Raw genomic sequence first — 20949 nt, forward strand, 5'->3', positions numbered from 1 at the left:
GCCATTAGATTATTAGCCACGCCATTAGACGAAATGTTTAAAATTTTGGTCAAATTGATTAATTATGTAAATCAAGTAGAAGTCTTAATCGGATATTAAAATTCTCTATTTACTTAAACATATGGCGCTATTAATATTCACAAATAAATCAGTCACTTCATATTATTATTTATCTTTCATCAAAACTGATATATCATCAAAATTTTATCATGATCAAGAACGAATCTCGAGGCAAAATTAGGTTGGAAAATTCAAAAATTAAATATGAGATCAGATGAACTCCAATTTCAGTAAACTTATAGTCGAACTGAGCGTCTCGGAAATACGAACCCAACGATACCAAAGTCAACTCAATATGAGCCAAAATGGATCCAAATCGAAGACCTGAAGCTTTGTTAGAAGGTTCAAACCACAATTTGGATTAACAAACGTTTTTTCAAACATGACATGCTTATAGTCGAATCGAGCAGCTCGACTAGACAAATCCAATGAGCCCAAGATCGTCGAATTCCGATATCATTAAGACCTTCAAATGTCTGACGAACGGTCCACGATCAAGGGATTCAATATCGACAGTCCATCCAAACCACTCCACATTTGCCCTTGATCATCCTCTTATTTACGGGTCATGTCATCCTCAAAAAACTAGAAATAACACCTTATTTCTCTTAAGAGATGACCCCATGAGGAGAAGAAGAAGATGATGATGAAGAGGAGGGAAGAAACTCCTTCTCGACCACCGCCGGAGTTCCGCCCAACTTTCAAGTGACGCCGAAGTTCCGCCCGACTTTCAAGTGGCACCGGAATTCCGCCCAACTTTCAAGTGACGTAGAAACTCTACTCGATCTCCAAGTGACGCCGAAACTCTGCCCGATCTCCAAGTGACGCCAAAACTTCGCCCGATCTCCAAGTGATGCTGGAATTCTGTCTGATCTTCAAGTGAATCTGGAGTTTTGCCCAACTAGCATCTAACGTCGGATTTCTCCCCGGCCAACGACTAACATCGGATTTCTACCCGACGTCGGACCTCCGCTCGTCGCTAGATTTTAACCCGACACCAGACTTTTGTCCGTTGTCGGACTTTCGCCAGACATCTATCTATATAATGTTGGATTTCTATCCATTGCTGGACTTCTACCTGACACCATTCTTCTGACCTCCTTCGTTAGACAACGATGCTACCGACCTCCGTCGCCCGCCGACTACGGTCCTTCCGACTTACGTCGCCCATCGACTACGGTCCTTCCGACCAAACGAACATGTCAACAATGACTTTTTGTATTCCCATCATATATTTCATATAATGTACATCAAGTCAAGGCCTTCCTCCTAAGAAAGTGTCTCATTTGTAATCGACTGCAAATAATTGTGGTTTCATTCAAACTGGGCTAGGCCTCGTGGTTTTCAACCTTTTCAGGGGTTTTCCATGTAAAAATATTGATGTCTCTTGTGAATGTTACATGCTCTCTCTTTATTTGTATACGTGTTGAATCTTTGTACAAAACTAAGACATTAAACTTTATATTTCTCTACCACTGCGAATACTCTAGGACGCAACAAAAAACATTTGAACACATTGCAAAATATTTGGTGTCATTCGGTGGAGACGGCATTTAATATTATTACATAAAAGCGGTTTTACAACCTTCATATTAAAATTCGTGCTTGATCGAATATATTTTTTGATGAGGTATCAACATGAATCATATTTTTATCTGCCCACGTAAAATGTTGAACTCATGTGAACGCACAAACTTAATATAGTGATATATGCAATAAGTAATTATTTTAAAAATTAAGTTGTCATTAGATGACCATTTTATTAAACTAGTAAAAAGTGATTTCTTAAAGGATAAATAAACAAGTTCAAGAATATAATTTAATATTGTCCTTTTATATGTCAAGCATTTACAATAATAATCTAGTGTATTCAATCAACTATATAAATACAACAATAATAACATGTGAATCTTTTGTCACCATTAACTATCAAAAGTCAAATTCTCATTTAAATCTAATAAAAAAATCTTTTCTAGTGCTTTCTAACTGAGTCTTTTCAGATCTACATCTACATTTCTTTAACATAAATAAAATCTAATGCATCTACTCTCTTAATCGGGTCATCGGAAGGTTAAAGTTTTTGTAACCAAACCATCTAAGACGATTCTCTAATCGTATCAATCACTAGAGCTACTCCAACCTTTTCACGTCTATACCAAAGCCCTGCATTGAGCACCATACCCACACCCACCCACGTCCCCACCCATACCCAATGGATATGGGTGTATATGGGTATACTCATAGACTTATGGGTGGGTACTCAATATGGTGGATAAACCCTCAAGGAGATCATCCAGCCCATCTTTGAGGAGAAGTTCGTGCTCCAGCCCATCCATGTCGTTGCAACGATGCTCGACCCGGCCATGAAGACGCGTTTGCATGGGTTGAACATCAATGATGATCAGGTTGACGAGGCCAAGGAGAAGTTGAAGGCATACATGATCAAGTGTGGCCATGGCTTTAACTCAGTCATCGATGAAGATGACAATGGCATAAGGCCACCGCCGACTAAGAAGGCATGGATAGACACCACAGCCTGCTACTCAATTTATGATAACTTGCCTAAAGATGATGATGAGCCTGAGATGGCCACCAACATTGCACCTAACAGCTTGCAAGTCAGAGCCGGCCTAGAGTTCACGGCCTACATGGTACATAAGGTCATCCTGTAAGAACAGAAGATGTGCGGCGACGAGGACGGGTAGTTCGACGTTCTGAAGTGTTGGGGGCTCGTGGGCATCAAGACGTTCCCGATCATGGCACTCGTCACGCGCTCTATTTTATGCATTATGGCCGCAAATGCCATGTCTGAGAACAACTTTTCAGATGCCGACAAGACACTGACTAAGAAGCACAACAGTCTAAAGCCCGCTCACGTGAATGATCTATTGTTCTACCGATCGAACAATGACTTGTGCGGCTTGTTAACACGTTACTCCAATGCACCGCAAGCTTCATATAACATATTGTGCTGAACTCTAACAACTTGTCCCCTGCATCATTATATAAAATCATGTATTTTATATTACAGGCATTTGGGGAATATGAAAATAATTTTATTCTATTATTGTCTTCTACATTTCAATTCTCTGCAGGATTTCTTTTACGTCTAAGGTTGAACAACGCATGGGTTTGGGTGGGTACGTCATCCGAAAAAAAAATTATTAGTGGGGGTGGGTGGACGAGCCATCCCGCACAGAGCGTGGGTACCCAATGGGTACTCGATCAGGACCATTAGTAGGGCTCTGGTATATACTTGTTTCAAATGCTAACTCTATGTGTAAACCACTCATCCAACTATGCATCATTATCTCTGCAACACTTAATTAAATTTTATATTTCTTTTTTAACAACCAACTTCATGCATCATAAATCATTACAGATCTCCTTGTTATATTATAAAGTTTTCCTTAAATTTGAGACGTACTTTTCTTATCACCCAACATGCCTAATGCATCCCTCTATTTCAACCATATAACTTGAATTCTACGAATAATATCCCTATCAATTTCACCGTCACTTTAAACAATAAATCCAATATACCTAAAACATATACTCTTTTTAATGACTAATCGATTAAAATCACAATCTTCTCATTAGATATATTATTGTTAAAATTACACTACATATATTCAATTTTAGATCCTTATTCAACTGTATAAAGAAATAAATAAAAATGATCCTTTTAAAAGGAAGATTAAGATGCTCATTAGGTATAGTCTGCTAAGTCATATTAGAAGAAAGTGATGTTTATCACCTAAACTATGAATAATAGCCTACACACAATTGAAAATTGGCTAATCAAATTAGTGGTGAAGAAGATGGCATGTAACGCTAAGCAGGGTTGATGTAGATGAATGAGTATCAAATTTACAGCTGCCGGTGGGCAAATTCAGAATCAGAGCAGTAAAAGTTCCATGACTTTAAGTAAGCTTAAGCACTTACACATTTTTTTAATAAAAGCCATGGAAAACTTACAGGTATTTTTCCCCTAAATGTTCGGCAAAAAAAACTCTATAAACATTTCTATATAATTTAGAATACCAATTCAGAAGCCAAATAAAGTAGAAAACATACAGGAAAAACTCTATAGACATTTCTATATAATTTGAAATAACAATTCAGAAGCCAAAGAAAGTGATCAATTAACGTTTTTTTGTAATAACAACATTATGCCATATTTTATCACTCTTGATAACATGTAATACTTCACAAGGCTCATTGCGACTGGTCTACACCATACCAGCATAGGAAAGTTTATATATATATATAGAGAGAGAGAGAGAGATGGACCAAAATTATCCATTGACTAATTACAAAAGATTAAAATAATTCTTGACTATTTAAAAATATTATTTTAATCCCTTAATTTTTTAAATAAGGACCTAACTTATATCCAACAAATGATTAATTTGATTCTTATCTAAAAAATCAAGGGATCAAATTGATATTTTTATAATGTCGGATTATTTTAACCTTTTAAAAAAAGTAAGGGATCAATTCGGTCCAGCTCGTTGGAAGACTTGGCAACACCTAAATCAGCTGGAAGAAGCTGGTCCAAAGTACATGCAAATTGGCGGATTAATTCTGAAGATGGATAGAATGGCTGAAGGGATAGTCCAGATACCATCACCACATATAAGCCCAGAAGCTACTGCACCAGCAAAGTCATCAGCCTCCTCCTTGTTCATCCTCTCCCACACAAACAGAATAACTGTCCCAACAAACATATCTATCGCAAAATAAGCCCCGATATAGAAAGGCACAGCCATAGCCATTGGAATTGGAATATAAGCAGATATATGCGCCGGTGTAATATCCCTTAGAAAGTTTATCACAATAGCCATAACGAAAAACAAGCAGCAGATCTCGAGACAGTGCTTCGGAAGTGCAGAGAAGCCCTCGATCCCGAGAATGGCCATTTCACGATATATAACGGCGTAAGGAGCCTTGTACATCCCATCAGGCGACCCAATGTCGAATGCGCACCAGTAAAGCCAAAAAGTAAGCGGTGCAATGATGCAGCCCAGGGCTGTACCTATGATCTGAGAAACGAACATTGACCGTGGTGACGAGAGTGTTAAATAACCAGTTTTGAAATCCTGCATTAGATCGGCAGCAGTGGAGACGATAGACATCATGACACCACAAGCAGCAAGGCCAGCAAGGACGCCGCCATTAGAACCTACAAGTGCGGAGAAGGTGAAAAGGCCTATCTTGCCGTAAGTCGAGGAAAGACTCCAGTCGGTGAGGCCAGTGCCATAAGAGTTGCAGAATGCGAGAGCTGGGGCAACAAGATAGCAAGCAAGGACTAGATACCATCTCAACTGAGGAAAAATAATGGGAATTGTTGCAGTGGATATAGCAGCCAGGGCGATGTAGCCTGAGGCAGCAAACCAAGAGGAGATGCTATCTTTGACAAAGGTTGCATTCCGGAGCTTCTCCTCTGACAGCTTGTGGTTCTCAGCTTCTGAATGAGACCAATAGTTAATCAGAAATGGTGAGGTAAAACGCAAATTCTGACAGTTCTACAATGCAAGATCTGGATGGAGATTTTAAATATGCATATCTAGACTTTCTTAAATTGGTAGGGGAATTAAGAAAGTCTACTTAGAAATTTATAGCTAAAAAAATATTTAAGAATATAATTGAAACAAGTAATTGTTAATAAAAATGTTCAATAACTTAAAAGAGAATGATAGAAATCATAACTACTGATCTGATCCAATAATTTTACTCCTTTCACTCTGATTGATTACTAGAATGGGGGTTTCTGTTTTGTGAATTCTCCTTTCACGCTGATTGAATACTACATTCAACCCCTTCTACATAGAGCACTATAACCAAAACCTGAGTAACGTAAGAAGGACGAAGTAATACTGAGAAATAATGTGAACTATCAATCAGGATGCAAAGTATAAGCACAGCAAAACTATAAACAGCACAAATATCTTAGAAATATATTTGGCTGGTAGAAGCAAGACAATACCTTGATTTGCAACATGAGGAAGAGCATTACGTTGTGATCGTGCATTCACCATTTCCTTGATGGTTATGTAAATTATTTTGACCAAGTTGTAGAGACCATCCCCAAGTATAAGAGAGATAGCAATGAAAACCTGCCGAAAATGTATCGTTGGTTATTTTAGACACAAACAAAACAAGGTTAATAAAAGTAGTTAGAAAGAGAGGCTTTGGAGCTCTCAAAGCACAGATACATTGCAACACACAAGAGTCGGGTATAACTTTTTTATTCAGATATTATTTTACGTACCCACACGAGCTCATCTCATCAACCTTAAAACATTACAGTGAAAATTCCACGTGGCTATTATGGATAATAATGTCTTCTTCTTCATCACCATCAATAACATAAACTAAAGAATTTGTAGTCTGCTTTGTGAAAGTTCCTCCATTCATTTCTATCAAGCTACATGAGACCATAACTCTATTTTCCACATTCACTCGCACAGCTTCCATCCATCTTATTTTTAGTCTTATCCATTTTTCTTCTTAATCCCCATTAATTCTATTAGCTTGCACATATATCTTCAATTCTTGGTTGAATACATGTTCAGACTAACAAAAATATATTATTCAAGACCTTATCTGAATAGATGTTGCTCCTATCCATTTAGTATAATTATTTCTACACAATACTTTATAATAACTCCAAATCTATATTAAATTTTTCATTTTGTCTTCACTCAACATGGCTAAACATGAGTTCATTGCTACCCAATAATCAAATCCAATGTAATCAACTATAACTTTCTACTCTTTACCTTTTATGTCCACATGATCTTCACTTGTTGAATTTCAATGTTCAAACACTTCTCCATTTTAACCACCAAACTTAACTCTAGAATTGAATTATTAATCCACATCCCTAGCATTTACACAATACAATCTACCCAAGAAATCATATACGAGAATTATATTCTTTTTCATTTTTCTAAATTTGTTTAAGAGTGGAGCTGCTGAATTAAGGAGTCAAATAATCATTGTAGTCAATGCACAAATTTATTTTGCTTCCAAAATGTGCTCTTCCTTCATTTTTCTAAGAATGACACCCTCCGAAATTGGCAATGATTCTTCCATTTGACAGCCGCTAGATGTTTATATTGAATCTGAATCTCAAGAACAATATTGCTTCTAGTTGTCCATGTCCAAAAGTTGATTCACCACCAAGGAATTTAAAGCTTGCTACAAAAGAGCGCTCACATGCTTCTTTGAGGCTCTTGAGTACACGAGCAAGGGAGAAGTGTTAAAAGAAGAATTTCAATAGGTTTTTATTGATGCAAATAAAGGTGCATAAGGCCCAATTTATAGTTTATGAGACGCAATAAAATAATCAAACAAATCAAACAAATTAACCTAATTCATATTTAGATAAAAACTAATACATGATAAATATTATTAGATATCTAAAAGTCTTACTTGAGAGGACAATAATCATATGCCCAAAACTAGACTCGAAATCTCGCAAAAATTTACAATATAGTTAGTATTATCAGCATGATGTTGCCCTAATGTAGCTTTGATGCAGCCAGGTCCCAAAGCCAGGTCCTACAAAATAATTGTGACAAATATTGTAGCCAGCTAAAGAGTGTAGCAAGCATGCATATTAAGGCCATAGGATCCTTAAGAGCCTCATTGACAAATAAGAAATTTCTTCCATCATTATATATATATATATATATTATAATAAAAATTGAATCCATAATAGATCTTTCAGACATGAAAATTTTGATTTCTTCATTCTCAATATGATTTTTCTATGGCTATGCACGCCCTCCATGATTTCATTATACTACATAAGTTTATTTCGTGTAAAATTATTGCAATCAAATCTGCTTTGTTCTTAAAGACTGGTGCTAAAATGTTTCACCTTCAATCATTAGGCATTTTCTTGCTTCTATGATTTAAATAAAATGATTTATTAGCCAAGCTTCTATAATATCTTTTATAACTCCCCAAATCACAAATGGTATTTCATCAAAAAAACATCTCAAAACTAATTAAAGTAATAATAAGGTAAAAGTACAGTGACATCAAAGACCACATATCCATTATGAATGGTGGTTTTCCAAGTCAAAATACACAAAATAACAAATAAATATGTAGATGGAAATATGTATGGAAGATTTAATGGAGTTGGTGAAATATGATGTGCATTTACCAACATGAGATCATCTAAAACCAACCTCTAAAATCTCATACCTAACTTCACTAATGGCTTACAAAGTTACTACACATTTAACAATTTGGTTCATTCTTATAATTATGCATATCTTCAAGCTTATAAATCAGTTCAGATTATGCTTTAGTTGAAATTTTGTTAGTTAACTCCTCTCTAACTCTCCCTCCATCCATCCATCCATCCCTCCAAGCTCGCTCGCTCACCAGCTGTAACTTTCGTAGAAGCTGAGAGGAGTGGAAGGGAGGAAGTCAAGGCAAGTAACTAAAATGCATTGGGCTATTGTTTAAGTTTCATAAGTTAGCTAACAAGAGAGAATGGATTGATCCATTGCTCAAGTTTATTGAGTCAATGCGTATAGGTAGGGGTTGTTGTTCAAGTTTTATGAATCAACTCCCTCCCACCTTGCTCGCTCCCTTCCTCATTGGGTTATTGTCTTATTATCAAGTGTAACATTTATTTGTCTTGTACACAACCAAAGACTAGGATGACAGATTACTAAGCAAAAATATATATTTGCGCCAATTGTTGATAGAAAAAAAAATAATAATGAAAAGATACAAAAATTACATTGCAAAAAAAGGCAAGTTTAATCAATTTAATTCATGATGGAGGCAAAGTCGTAATATAATAAAAACAAAAGTGAAGTTTTTTTATTTTCTATGCTACTTCTCTTCAATGATTGGAGTAATATTTGGATATCTTAACTTCACTTTTTTTATAATTCTCTTCTTTTACAACATTATATAAGGCTTCTCTAAGGCTCGGCAATGGTTTGTTGCTAAGAATTTCACCTCAAACTTCATCAAGATTTTTATTTAGGGTTTCAGCAATTTGTAAATGTAGTCTTTTCCCATAAGCTCTTTGAATTATTAACGCTCTTCAAGACATTTCAACTTCAATTATTCACGAACATCAAGTTATTACCCATTTCAAGCTAGAATATTGAAAGATTCAGTAAAGAGAGTTTACCTTATCTTCGATCAAAGAGGGTTAGCCTGGCCTCAAAGATCTTCAAAGCATTGTCTTTGTTGGACCACATTTCCCTCACCACAACGCATATCTCTATAGGACTTTTGTAGAACATGAAATTTTCTCCAATCTCATTAGACAGATTTAGATTAGAGAGAGTCGCCTTTGATGGTTTGGTCACATTAAACGGAGGCCTTTTGATGACCCGGTTAGGAAAGTTGAGGTATTAGATTTGACTAATGTTAAGAAAGGTAAAGGTAGACCTAAAAAGACTTGTTTAGAAAATATTATAAATGGTCTTTCTTTATTAGATTTAAATGAGAATTTGACTTTTAACCTGACACAATGGCGAAAAAGGATTCATGCAGCCGACCTCACGTAGTGGGACAAAGGCTTGATGTTGTTGTTTTTTTCTATTTTCATTTCAATATGGAAAAGATACTACACATTTGCAGTAAGATAATCTATAACAATTTGAGACCAAAGAGATAATTCCCACTTAATTCAAAAAAAAAATTTCAAAAAATAAATAAAAATACAAATTTATCAACTATATCACTGGATTTAGTCTAAACTTAAATCTATTCATGATTCTGGTTCAGGTCCATGCATTGCATCACTTTTCCATGAATTAATAGTGCAAATAGGCAACCCAGCTCCCTCGACCCTCTCTCAATAAGGACATTTTTGCAATAAAGCTGCATTAATATAGCTTTAATGTGGAGTGTAAGTGAAAATCCTAGTAGAATAGGTTAGAAAACTAAATGCAAGTCAAGCAAAGTGAACCAAGATCAAGCAATGATTAAAAAAATATAAGGATAAAAAGACAATAAGGAGTTTTTTTCTTTTTTCTTTTTTAATAAGAGGTTAAGAACTAGGAAAACAAATACAAGCAACAAACTACTTTTCAAAAAATATATCTGTACATACCTTGTAACCATAAAGTCCTTTAAAATCATTGCTTTCAAGATTATCTGGATACCAATCTCCTGCACGCTTACTAATAAACGGCCAAAGAAATCCCCAAGATAATATGGCTCCAAGAAGAACAGAACAATTAACTATGTGCGGACAAATAAGACCACATCCAATGTATGTTGTACTAAAATCAAAATAGAACCTGCAGGGCATAAAAAGCAGCACGATTTACTATTAATAGACAACAATGCAACAATTCGGTTTATACAATAAATTTAATCATTGAAGATAATTGTCAAAACGAAAGGAACAAGGTGGTAATATGTCATTCTTCTATGTTCTGTTGTTGAACAGAACATAGAAGAATGACATATTACCTATAAATGAAATAAATTGAAGATTAAAGAGATTGGGTATGTGGAATGCCAAATAAATAAAATGAGTATTCCCTGAGTTTTAAAACCCCCCTAAGGATCAGTATGATGCACAAGAAATGCTATCAAGCAAGCGAAGAGAAAAAATATAACTTGTTTCTTGCATGGTTAATCTTTTGCCTCCTGAAGAAGGTTTCTATTGAAGACTTGATTTAAGGCATGCCAATGAAATGAAAGGTTTCACAACTAATACTTGCATGTATAATTAAAATGGAAAGTAGACCACCCAAAAAAACATTACGTATTATTAAATGCTGTGAGACCCAAGGTGGGAAAATTATCAAAACCACAGGAATCCCCGACACCACTGAAGAACCACTTAAAGCAACTCCAAAAGAAGCTTAGGCTGAGGTATTTTCCAAGGCAACGAACTTGCTTCCTGAAAAATATTATCCAGTATGAGAATGCCGTTATAAAGAAAATAAAATTTTCAACATACGAATTACAAAATAAGTTAAAACCAACTATAACTTGAAAAAGGTAAGCTTCAACTGAAGCCAAGTTAAATATTTTCCATGTCTCTGAATGATAATAGAAGGCTTAATCGTAGGCATTTCAATCCTGTAAAAAAATGCAAATACCAAATTTCATCTAAATAAGAATCAGCATAATGTGCTCCATTATTGGATGGTGTATCTTCTCATATGCTCGCGAAATATCTTTGCAAGACAAGTTGAAGCATGGATCGACAATAAAAAAAGAAAATTTATGGGTGTTATAAGAAACTGTCCTAAAACCTTTAAATAACTATCATACAACCATGAAGTGTCGAAAGAAAATCTAATTGGATAACAATGGTGAGCCTTGAGAAATGGTCAAGCTGTCCAATCTAGAGAACATAGATTTGAGTCACAAAAATAACCAACTCCGATTACAACCGCCATCGCTGTCAACTTGTGGACTATTAATTTTAATTCAAATCAAACACAATGAAAACAAATCCTTGCATTTGTGGTGTACAAAACCAAACAGCTCAAAAGTACTATCAACACACTAAATTTATTTTTCAATGTATACCTTTAAATCTGCATTCATTTTTCAGCCGAACAAATAACCCCTAATTAAATAAATTAAAGACCCAACTTTGATATAAACATTCAGAAATAGTTGCTATAACTATGTGTTAAAGCCACAAGCATTACCCTGCAAGCTCAGCTCCAGCATTGGTATGAAAGCTATTAATCAACAAAGCTGTGGCTGTTCCACTAGGGTACGTAAGCTTGTAGTCAATTACCATCACCTGAAAACATTTCAATATGAATTATGATATTGATCAAATAATATAAGAAACATTATACACATATCTCCAACGGAAAGCTAAGAAGTTATAGCGAACTGTTGCATACTAATACTCAATTCAACCTAACCTAACTGCTCTTTTTAGTCACTGCAAACACTTCTACAAATAATCCATACATCATACCAAATTTTGACAAAGAAAACAATACCCTCCATCATCAAACTGTCATGCTTTCCGTCATTCTTCATTGGCTTTCTATAAAGCAACTAAACACCACGTAAGTTAATTGAAGAAAATTGTATAACCGTAATATTAAAGAAGCTGCTATGGACTGCTTTTGACATATAAAGTTTGGGAGATGGTTGCCTAAACCAATGCAAACATTGTGCAAAACCCATAACTTAGATAAAGTTTCTCAAGCTCACTCTCCTAACCAGACTTAAACAAAAAAGGCATTCGCATTCACCACTAGTGACAGGATAAAAATTAATAACCTACAAACACATATTACCTAAGCTTCAAGAGATTAAAACTAACTACAAAAACATTATCAATGTTTAAGTCTATATCTGGGCAATCATGATGAACCATATAAGAACTTACAGCCTGAGTGAGAAACTAAACCACAGAATCCTGTGCATAAACTATCTGCAAATTCTCTAAACAATAAGGCCAATTTTGGTTTTGTGAATAGAAATCCAATAAGAAAATTAAAAAGCTTAATAAATATTTTCTATAGAAATTGAGAAAAATGCATGTAGAAGAGATGTGTTTGGTAACATTTTCACATTATCCAATTAACAGTTGGTTCTCATATAATAACATGAAGACTATTTAAAAAAAATGTATAAAAAGCTAAAGAACAAATAACACAAATGTGGCATCAATTGATTAGATGAAATGCAAAAAATATTTCATAAATATTGTATTCCCTCTTTTTTAGAAATTAAGGCACACTTACGTGTAATGGCGACACTATTAAATTATAAAATATATAATAAAGTTAACAATATACACAGAAATATTAATTTTAAATTTAAAACCTAAAAATAGCACGCTATATGTATTTCGCGCCGTATGCTATTGCTCCTGCATAGCGCAAATAACGCACACCATTTTGAGCATGTACACCGCACAAAACAAATTATTCCAAGGGCTGCACCATGTCGCACCAAGCGTCATGATGCGCTATTTTGTGCCATTAACATGTATGGGTTAGCCAAAGTAACCTACTTTGAGTTGACTTGCTCAGTGCATGGAGAGCTTTTTGATAATTTTATATGTTTATCTTTAAAATTCTAGATTTTAAATGAGTGGTATCTTGGTACTAATTTAGGTCATCACATTAGATAATTCGCTAGGATTATATTTTGTTGCAGTAGTTTAGATTGTCTAGTGTCACAAATGCATATCCATAATCTTATACAAAGGTTATGTATGTTGAAGACATCTTCTATTTGCACTAAAATAATAGAATAGAGCATGTTTGTAAATAGCACAAAATAGTCTGTATGATAGATCATAGCATACCAAAGCGCACCTCTTATGTTATTTGCATATAAAACCACCCGTCGATAAAATAGCATGCTATATTTTGTTAGTTTGATCTCTCAACTAGTTTTTGTAATTATCAGTCCACTGTGCAAGCTCGTAGCGCATACGAAAGAATATGCAATATTTTAAATCTATCTATAGGGAAAAAATAAAATAGGCTTAGCATATTTGCATGTGACATGAAAAATGGCAAATGCAATAAGATCAAAATGTAAGAGAGAATAATAATTAAAGAGATGGGTGATGTAGGACTATATATGATTTAAATGATTGTAATAAGAATTTGCACGCTTTTGAGTAAGAGCAATAAGAATTAAAATGTTAGCCACTTAACGATAATAGAAAACAAAGGAGAGGCGATTCCGCTTAGGCCAAATCACATGTTAATAATTAAGATCACCAAAACAATTAGAATTTCAACATAATCAAATTTACGGGATTTTCAATAGCATCCCTAGATTAACAATGAGAGTAGATGCATAGAAAGTCATAACTCATGCCCTACATTTACTAACCTTTGGCGGATAGCTTTGCACGATTCCTTATGCTTGATGCACCACCTACAATAGAAGAAGATTAGGAAGAAAATTGAAGAGGGGGAAAAGTTCACCCTCGTCGAGGCCCGGCTTTGATTTTCCATTGAACGGTGGAGAGCTGCTCTTCGATGGCTTTGGAGAGGGTGAAGATGATACGCTCCAAGTACTACTCGGCGGAATTGTCTACTTCTGAATTGACGTCGAAGAAAGGCGACCAGAGGATGTCGACGAAGCCTTGTTCGTTGTAGACGAAGCCGGAGTCAAGTTCAGGATCGGTCATGCATCAATTTTGTAGTGTTGAAGTGTTATTGAAGACGTCCTTTGCTATCCTTAAGGATTCCCTTTGAGAGAAAGAAGTTTCTCTCAAGAATCCAAGTGGAAGAAAGGGTGAGACGGTGGCCGACCAAAGGAAGTGGCTTGAGGGAAAAGTAGGTTCATATTTTAGAGGAGGAAAGATGGGGGAAATTAAGAAATTATTTTCCCAGTTAATCCTTTAATTTGGAAAGGATTTAAGGGTGATTTGGAAGAGGGGGGGGGGGCGGATAAGAGAGAGGGAGAGGCTTTGAATTCTTCCCAAAGAGAGAGGCTTGAAGTTTGGAAGGTATTCAATTGGGGCAAGGAGGGGGCCGGTGGCATAGGGAGAGGGATTGGGGGGAATAAGCAAAGGTTTTATTACTTACTTAAATGAGATTCTCAAATTAAGGAATAGGATTTAACTCCAATCTAATTCAAATTTAATTTGGATTTGATTTTAGAAACTTTCCTAAAATAGGATTATATTTTAGGAAATGTTTCAAATTTCAAATTGGATTTGAATAATTGAAATTGAAAAGCTTTCCCAAAAGAGACTAAATAAGAAAGGGAAGTAATGATGAGGAATTTGAAAATTTGGAGGCAAGGGGGGAGGGAGAGGCCGACAGCTAGGCTAGGGTTTGGGTGGAGTTTGGGTAGCTTGGGGATAGGGGAATGAGTTGTAAGCAAGTAGGAAGGATGGGGAAGGTGGGGTGAGAGCTTGGCAAAGAGGTAGGATGGGGTTTGGATGGTCGGCGATGGAGGGATTTGGATGGGCCGTGGGGTGAAAGGGAAGGGAGGGAGAAAGGGGAGGAAGAACTAAGAAGAAAATAGCCACGAACCCGGACTCTTCCAAGATTGGTGGGTGATCCGCTTCCCTCTTCTAGGGATCTCTCTCCAAAGACTCTCAAGCTCTCACAAGAACTCAATTTGCAGGAATTTGATTATAATTCATTCATTAACTCCAAAAGAAACATAAAGTGGCTATATATAGCCTCATACAATGAAAGGGAAAATAAAAGACGACATAGCCCCTAGGGCTTACATATGACAAAACCTTTAAGTAAGGGTACAATGGGAAATGCTACTAAAACAAATACATAAAGCAAATAAATAAAACAAAAACATATGAAGACTCAAAAATAGATCGGCGCAATTGTGGCCGTAGATCGCAGCCACGTCTTTGATATACTTTCAGTGCTCTGATGTCCCCATCAATGGGGCTATTTTGGTGTATGATTATCATGATAATTCTCTATAGGAAAGTTTAAATTTTATGAATATGAGAGTTGAAAACAAAGTATTTTTTAAGTCTTGATATTAAGATTCAAAATTTAATAATGAATCATGATATTATATAAAATTGATAATTTTATTCTAATTGTTTTGTTTGGCATGTTGGTTGATTTTCCAATATGACTGGTTTTTGTTATTTTGAAGACTAAAAAATGCCAAATGAGTGGAGTAGGGGTGTCAATGGATTTTCGGATCAGATTTGGGTCCAACAAAAAAATGACACACTATCACTTGACCCAACCCGAACTTGACCTGATTAGAAAAACAGGCCACAGACCCAAACCAGAACCCGATCCAGTTCGGGCTCTGGTCAACCTGACACGACCAGCAAACCCTTTTTTCTGTTAATTTCATTTCACGTGCAGCTTGCTTCTTCGGTCAAATCCAGTAAATCTTCAACGACCAAATCCCGCTTCTTCACATGTTGAGGCACTAATCGCAAACGATGAAGTCATGAACGAAACGAAATCCAACGGAAGGATTTCGAATTTTGTACATTTCTTCAACAAAATTCGTAAATCGGGCGACATACCACGCGCTTCGACCAAATCTGTAAATCGTTCTGATCCTTAAAATTGGGTTAATTTCGGGTTGGTGAGTTGAGCAGAACACGACCCATTTATTAAACAGGTCGGATTTCAGACCCAAATCTGACCTGTTTGTTAAATAGGTCAACCTGAACTTGAAATTTTTTGGTCGGATCCAGGTCATGTTGACGCGTTGGGTTAATTTTTGACGGCCCTAATGAGTGTGTTGATTCATATTTTCAACAATAAAGGTTATGCACAATAGTGTGCGAATTATAGAGGAATTAAAGTGTCATATTTTAAAACATTGGGAGAGAGTTATTGAGCATAGGTTACGACATGATACTAATGTTTCTCAAAATCAATTTGGATTCATGCCGGGTAAGTCTACTATGGAAGCTTTACATTTATTGAGAGGTTTGATGGAGAAGTATAGAGAGAATAAGGATGATATGATATTTATTGATTTAGAGAAAGCTTATGACAAAGTTCCAAGAGAAGTGCTATGGAGAGTTTTAGAAAAGAAATGAGTTAATCATTTTTATATTCAAGTCGTTAAGGATATGTATGCAAGAGTTGTTACTTGTGTTCAAACACAAGATGGTTTGACCAAGTATTTTCTAATTTCAGTTAGATTACATCAAGGATTAGCTTTAAACCCATGTTTACTTTAGTCATGAATATTCTTACTAGACATTTGCAAGAGGATATACCCTAGTGTATGCTTATTGTTAATGATATTCTTCTTGTTGATAAGACTAGAAAGGGAGTATAATGTAAACTTGAATTATGGAGGTTAACCTTAGAGCCTAAAGGTTATTGTATGAGTAGATCTAAAACTGAATACATGGAGTGTAATTTTAGTAGTAATAGATCTAGTAAGGGTATCGTGGTTTTGGACAATCAAGTCATTAATAAGAGTACACATTTTAAATATTTCAGGCCTATTATCCAAAGTGATGGTGAAATAAATGGGGATATTATTAGTAGAATTCAAGTTGGAAGGTTGAAGTGGAGGAATGCATTAAGCCTATTGTCCGGTAGAGAAGTACCTCTCAAACTTAAGGGAAAACTCTATAAGATGATGGTGAGACCAGCAATGCTTTATGGCACGGAATGTTGGCCATTAAAAGAGAAGCATAAAATTAAGTTAAGTGTTGTAGAAATGAGGATGCTCAGGTGGATGAGTGTCTTTGCTCTTCAAGATAGAATGTGAAACGAGCATATACATGACAATACTGGAGTAGTTCCAATGGAAAATAAGACTAGAGAGAGTCGCCTTATATGGTTTGGTCACATAAAAAGTCGTTTTGGTCACATAAAATGTCAACCTTCTAATGACCCGGTTAGGAGAGTAGATGTATTAGATTGGGCTTATGTTAAGAAAGGTAGAGATAAACCTAAAAAAACTGGTTAGAAAATATTATAAATGACCTTTTTTAATAGATTTAAATGAGAATTTGACTCTTAAAAGAATATATTAGAGAAAAGGAATTCATGTAGTCGACCCCGAGTAGAGGGCTAAAGGCTTGATATTGTTGTTGTTTTTTTTAACTCTCATGTAGGTTAAATGTTCTATTATGTAATATTTATTTGAAATATAATAAATAATTAAAGTTTCTTATTATTTGTGTTATTTTTAAAGTAGTTGTTTATGTGTTGTGCTATACGATATGGTTTCATAAGATTCTTGAGTTCCAGTCATCTATTTGTTGTTGATGAGTATCAAATGGAGGTAAAAGTAATCAAGTAAGGTATATGCAAAATAAAGTTAAAAAATTTCCCGCTTTTAGTTGAATACAAAATAATGGTAAATTTCCTTTCAATATAATTGCATCGACAGGATAGCCTCCAAACTATTTCCAAAACACTTTGAATGCTAAATAAATTGATCATATCAAATAAGGCAATAGAAAAATGCTTGGCATAAATATTTTGAAACTAAGAAATCTATTGTAAGTTTATAGCAGAAATTAAGGATGAAAGTAAAAAACACCAAGTTTTCTCCGATTTAAATTTATGTCCGTATGAGGCATGTTGTGCAATGTTATATACAGCAAATCAACACAAAAAAGTACCAAAATGCATTATGATTAGAACAGGAAGTACCTTTCGAAGTGCAACAAGACTGAAGAGTCCTAGAAAGCTAACAACAAACATGAAACCTATCATCCACCCCAGGGAAGGATTTTTCACATCCTCTGGCCTGTTACCAGGATAATCCTTTCCTATGAGTTCATAGGTCCTTTGATTCATAGAAAGCATATAAGAGCCAAAACCCCCTGTGAATGAAAATTATTAAAAATGAACTCCGACATGTCATGATAAAGAAAAAATAAATTCCAACTTGAATTTTTTTAAATCATGAATAACAAACTAAATGTTTATTGTAGAGCTGAGTAACATGAAGTCGAAAGAAACCAATGGCATATCTAACTTTTATAAATCATGACCATGAAACTAAATGGTTCTTGTAGAACAAACTAACATGCATTTTTTTAAAAATAACTGGGTACAACTTGATTGATTTCACCGAGATAAATAATGAAATTTTTATTTAAAAGGTGTAGAAAAGAAAGTAGACATGTTAATGATTAAACTCAAGTTGTAATCGTGGACACCAATTATCCTGCTGAGAATCAAGCTCACATAATGATGCAGACAAGATTTCCTACTTTATGTTTTCTTTATTTTTTCTAGTATTTCTAGCTCACATAATGATGAAGTGATTATTTGCACACCTAGTGTTCTCCAAAAAGGTTTAGGAACTTTATGTTGCATTACATAAGTACTTAAGCAATCCGACACGAAACATCTTATAATAAGGGTATCTAAAAGATTGAGATTTCATATAACAAACAAAGAAAAAGCAAGTTTTCTACGAAAGATCATGCAGCCACAAGAACATCATCAACAATTACATGAAATTTAATTTCCACTTTTAATAAAACAAAATCGAGAATATTTCAAATAGAACGTAGATATATTCCCTTTCAATGCTATAGCAGCAAATTAACAGCCATAAAACAAAATAAATGTCAAATGGCCCAAAAAAAAAAAAAAATTAACCATCTAAACAAGGAAAACTGAGCTCACCGCTGAAGGCCAATCCATAGCAAGCAACCACACAAGTCTGGATGACGGTATTTTCCTGCCGCGTGAATGGCGCAACCCGGAAACCGATATTCTCAAGAATCCCCGTCCAGCTCCTCACGAAGAAGAAGCCCAGCAAACCAGCAGCAACATTTAGAGACGGAATTACGCCGACAGTAAGGTTGAGTTTGTGGGTTATAATGCAGAACAGGCAGCCAAGCAAAGCACTTACGACCAAGCCCCTCAGCGTTATCTGTTCTTTCCAGTGTGGGAGCATCTCGTAACCATCGGCGAGGTCTTGGCCTGCTTCCGCCCTCGACGGAGGTAGCAGTGGCTCCGTTATATCTAGCGTCGACTCTTCAGTTCCCATCCCCAAGCCCCTCCTCTTTCTCTCACTTAGGGCTTCAGATTCGGGAGAGAAGGGTACAGATGGTAAGAGGAAGAAAGAGATCCAAACGAAGAGGAGGGGAATTGGGGATAAGAAGACGAAGGTGATCTAAGAGGAACAGCGGCGGAGACGAAGCTAGATATTAAATGCTTCAAGGCAGTGCCTTCTTTCTCGGGCCATAGAAATGTTAAATTTTGTTGCTTTTGGCCACAACCATTGACCATCTGCACCGAGATGCGTGCTTATTATTTTTTAAACGGGCAAGTCATAAATGATAAAATATATTATAAGAAAATTTAAATTATATATGACTTATACCACTTAAAATCAAATAAATGCATTGATTATTTTATTTCATAAAATATATATATATCCAAATGGTTTGTTCAGATTAAAATGTCACAACTTTGTGACACGGATTATCTTTTAATATTTTCATCAATACATTTTCTTTTTGTCAAATAGGCTATATTTTCACTCACATATATGCCTGAGAGTATTTGGCATTTATCAAAACATATTAGATATATTTTCCTATTTAAAATAAATTTTTTGCTCTTGCTTAAGTGTTAAATACAATTTCATGAAGTACATATTTTTCATCTACTTGGTAGCGTTATGTTATGTCACCAAGAAACAGTTAGATTTCCAATTAGTATAAATTTTGCATCTTTCAAACTTAATCCTAAGTTGGGATCACCTCATTCCCAAGTTTAAGTTAGTGAAGCATTTTCTTGCATAAATAAATTTCACTTAGGAAATGAGTTTCTCGAATATTGACCTAAGTTATTAATGTGTCAACTTTCTAATTTGGCCTCAATCAACTCCAAACCTAATAGTCGGTTCATTAGCTTTTAGGTTGGGTTTCTCTAACAGTAAGAGTTTTTGTCAAATTTAAAGAATGAAGGAAACGTACAAATGAGAAAAAATTTCTAGTAGAGAAAAAAAGTTTACTCAATTTGCAAGTTAAGATATATTAGGTTGTTGAACTTTCTCTTTTGATGACTTTGACTAAGTTAGATTTTCGCTTTATGAGTTCGAATCTTAGAGGAATTAATTACAAAGTGACAAGTTATCAAAGCATTTATTGAAGGGCAACTTGCATGTTTATGATGAGTATTGACTCTCCATATTCATGGGCTTTTCTCCAACTTACTACTTTTCTTTCCATAGTTCTTGGCTTATGGTCAATTGCATTAATCCATGCTAATCACACCTAAAAGGATGTTGGGTCCAATTTTTTTGTGGACAACACATTGTCCATACTAACAATAATAGTAGTTAGACTATTTTAAATTTAAAAAAAAGGAAGTGGTAAGTGAGTGAGAAGGAAAAGTCTTAGACTTCTATATCCACTTTATAAATAGTAGTTAACATGCCACAAAAAAAGTCATAAGGGACTACAACGAGAAATAAAAAGTAATACTTATTTTGACTGAT

General features: G+C 35.1%; 1 protein-coding gene across 1 annotated transcript; it reads right to left on the reverse strand.

Moving 5' to 3' along the window:
* Window positions 1-4134: 4134 nt before the first annotated feature.
* LOC110114256 (probable metal-nicotianamine transporter YSL6) lies at window positions 4135-19701 on the reverse strand. The gene is made up of 7 exons (XM_020847077.2): window positions 19125-19701; window positions 18138-18310; window positions 11727-11824; window positions 10826-10963; window positions 10163-10352; window positions 6050-6179; window positions 4135-5530 (listed from the first exon to the last, which is right to left on the reverse strand). Exons 1-7 carry the CDS (start codon window positions 19489-19491, stop codon window positions 4599-4601), a joined length of 2028 nt encoding a protein of 675 aa, XP_020702736.1. The 5' UTR covers window positions 19492-19701; the 3' UTR covers window positions 4135-4598.
* Between the last annotated feature and the right edge of the window lie 1248 nt (window positions 19702-20949).

Source organism: Dendrobium catenatum, unplaced genomic scaffold, assembly GCF_001605985.2.
Source record: "Dendrobium catenatum unplaced genomic scaffold, ASM160598v2 fragScaff_scaffold_986, whole genome shotgun sequence".
NCBI classification, from domain to species: domain Eukaryota; kingdom Viridiplantae; phylum Streptophyta; class Magnoliopsida; order Asparagales; family Orchidaceae; genus Dendrobium; species Dendrobium catenatum.

Bases quoted from the DNA above. Each gene is read 5' to 3' on its own strand.
- LOC110114256 (XM_020847077.2), bottom strand. From the start codon at position 19,491: ATGGGAACTGAAGAGTCGACGCTAGATATAACGGAGCCACTGCTACCT. The intron at 11,825-18,137 runs GTACTTCCTGTT...AAATGTTTTCAG, and splicing joins GTCTTGTTGCACTTCGAAAG to GTGATGGTAATTGACTACAA. The intron at 5,531-6,049 runs GTATTGTCTTGC...GGTCTCATTCAG, and splicing joins TCCTCATGTTGCAAATCAAG to AAGCTGAGAACCACAAGCTG.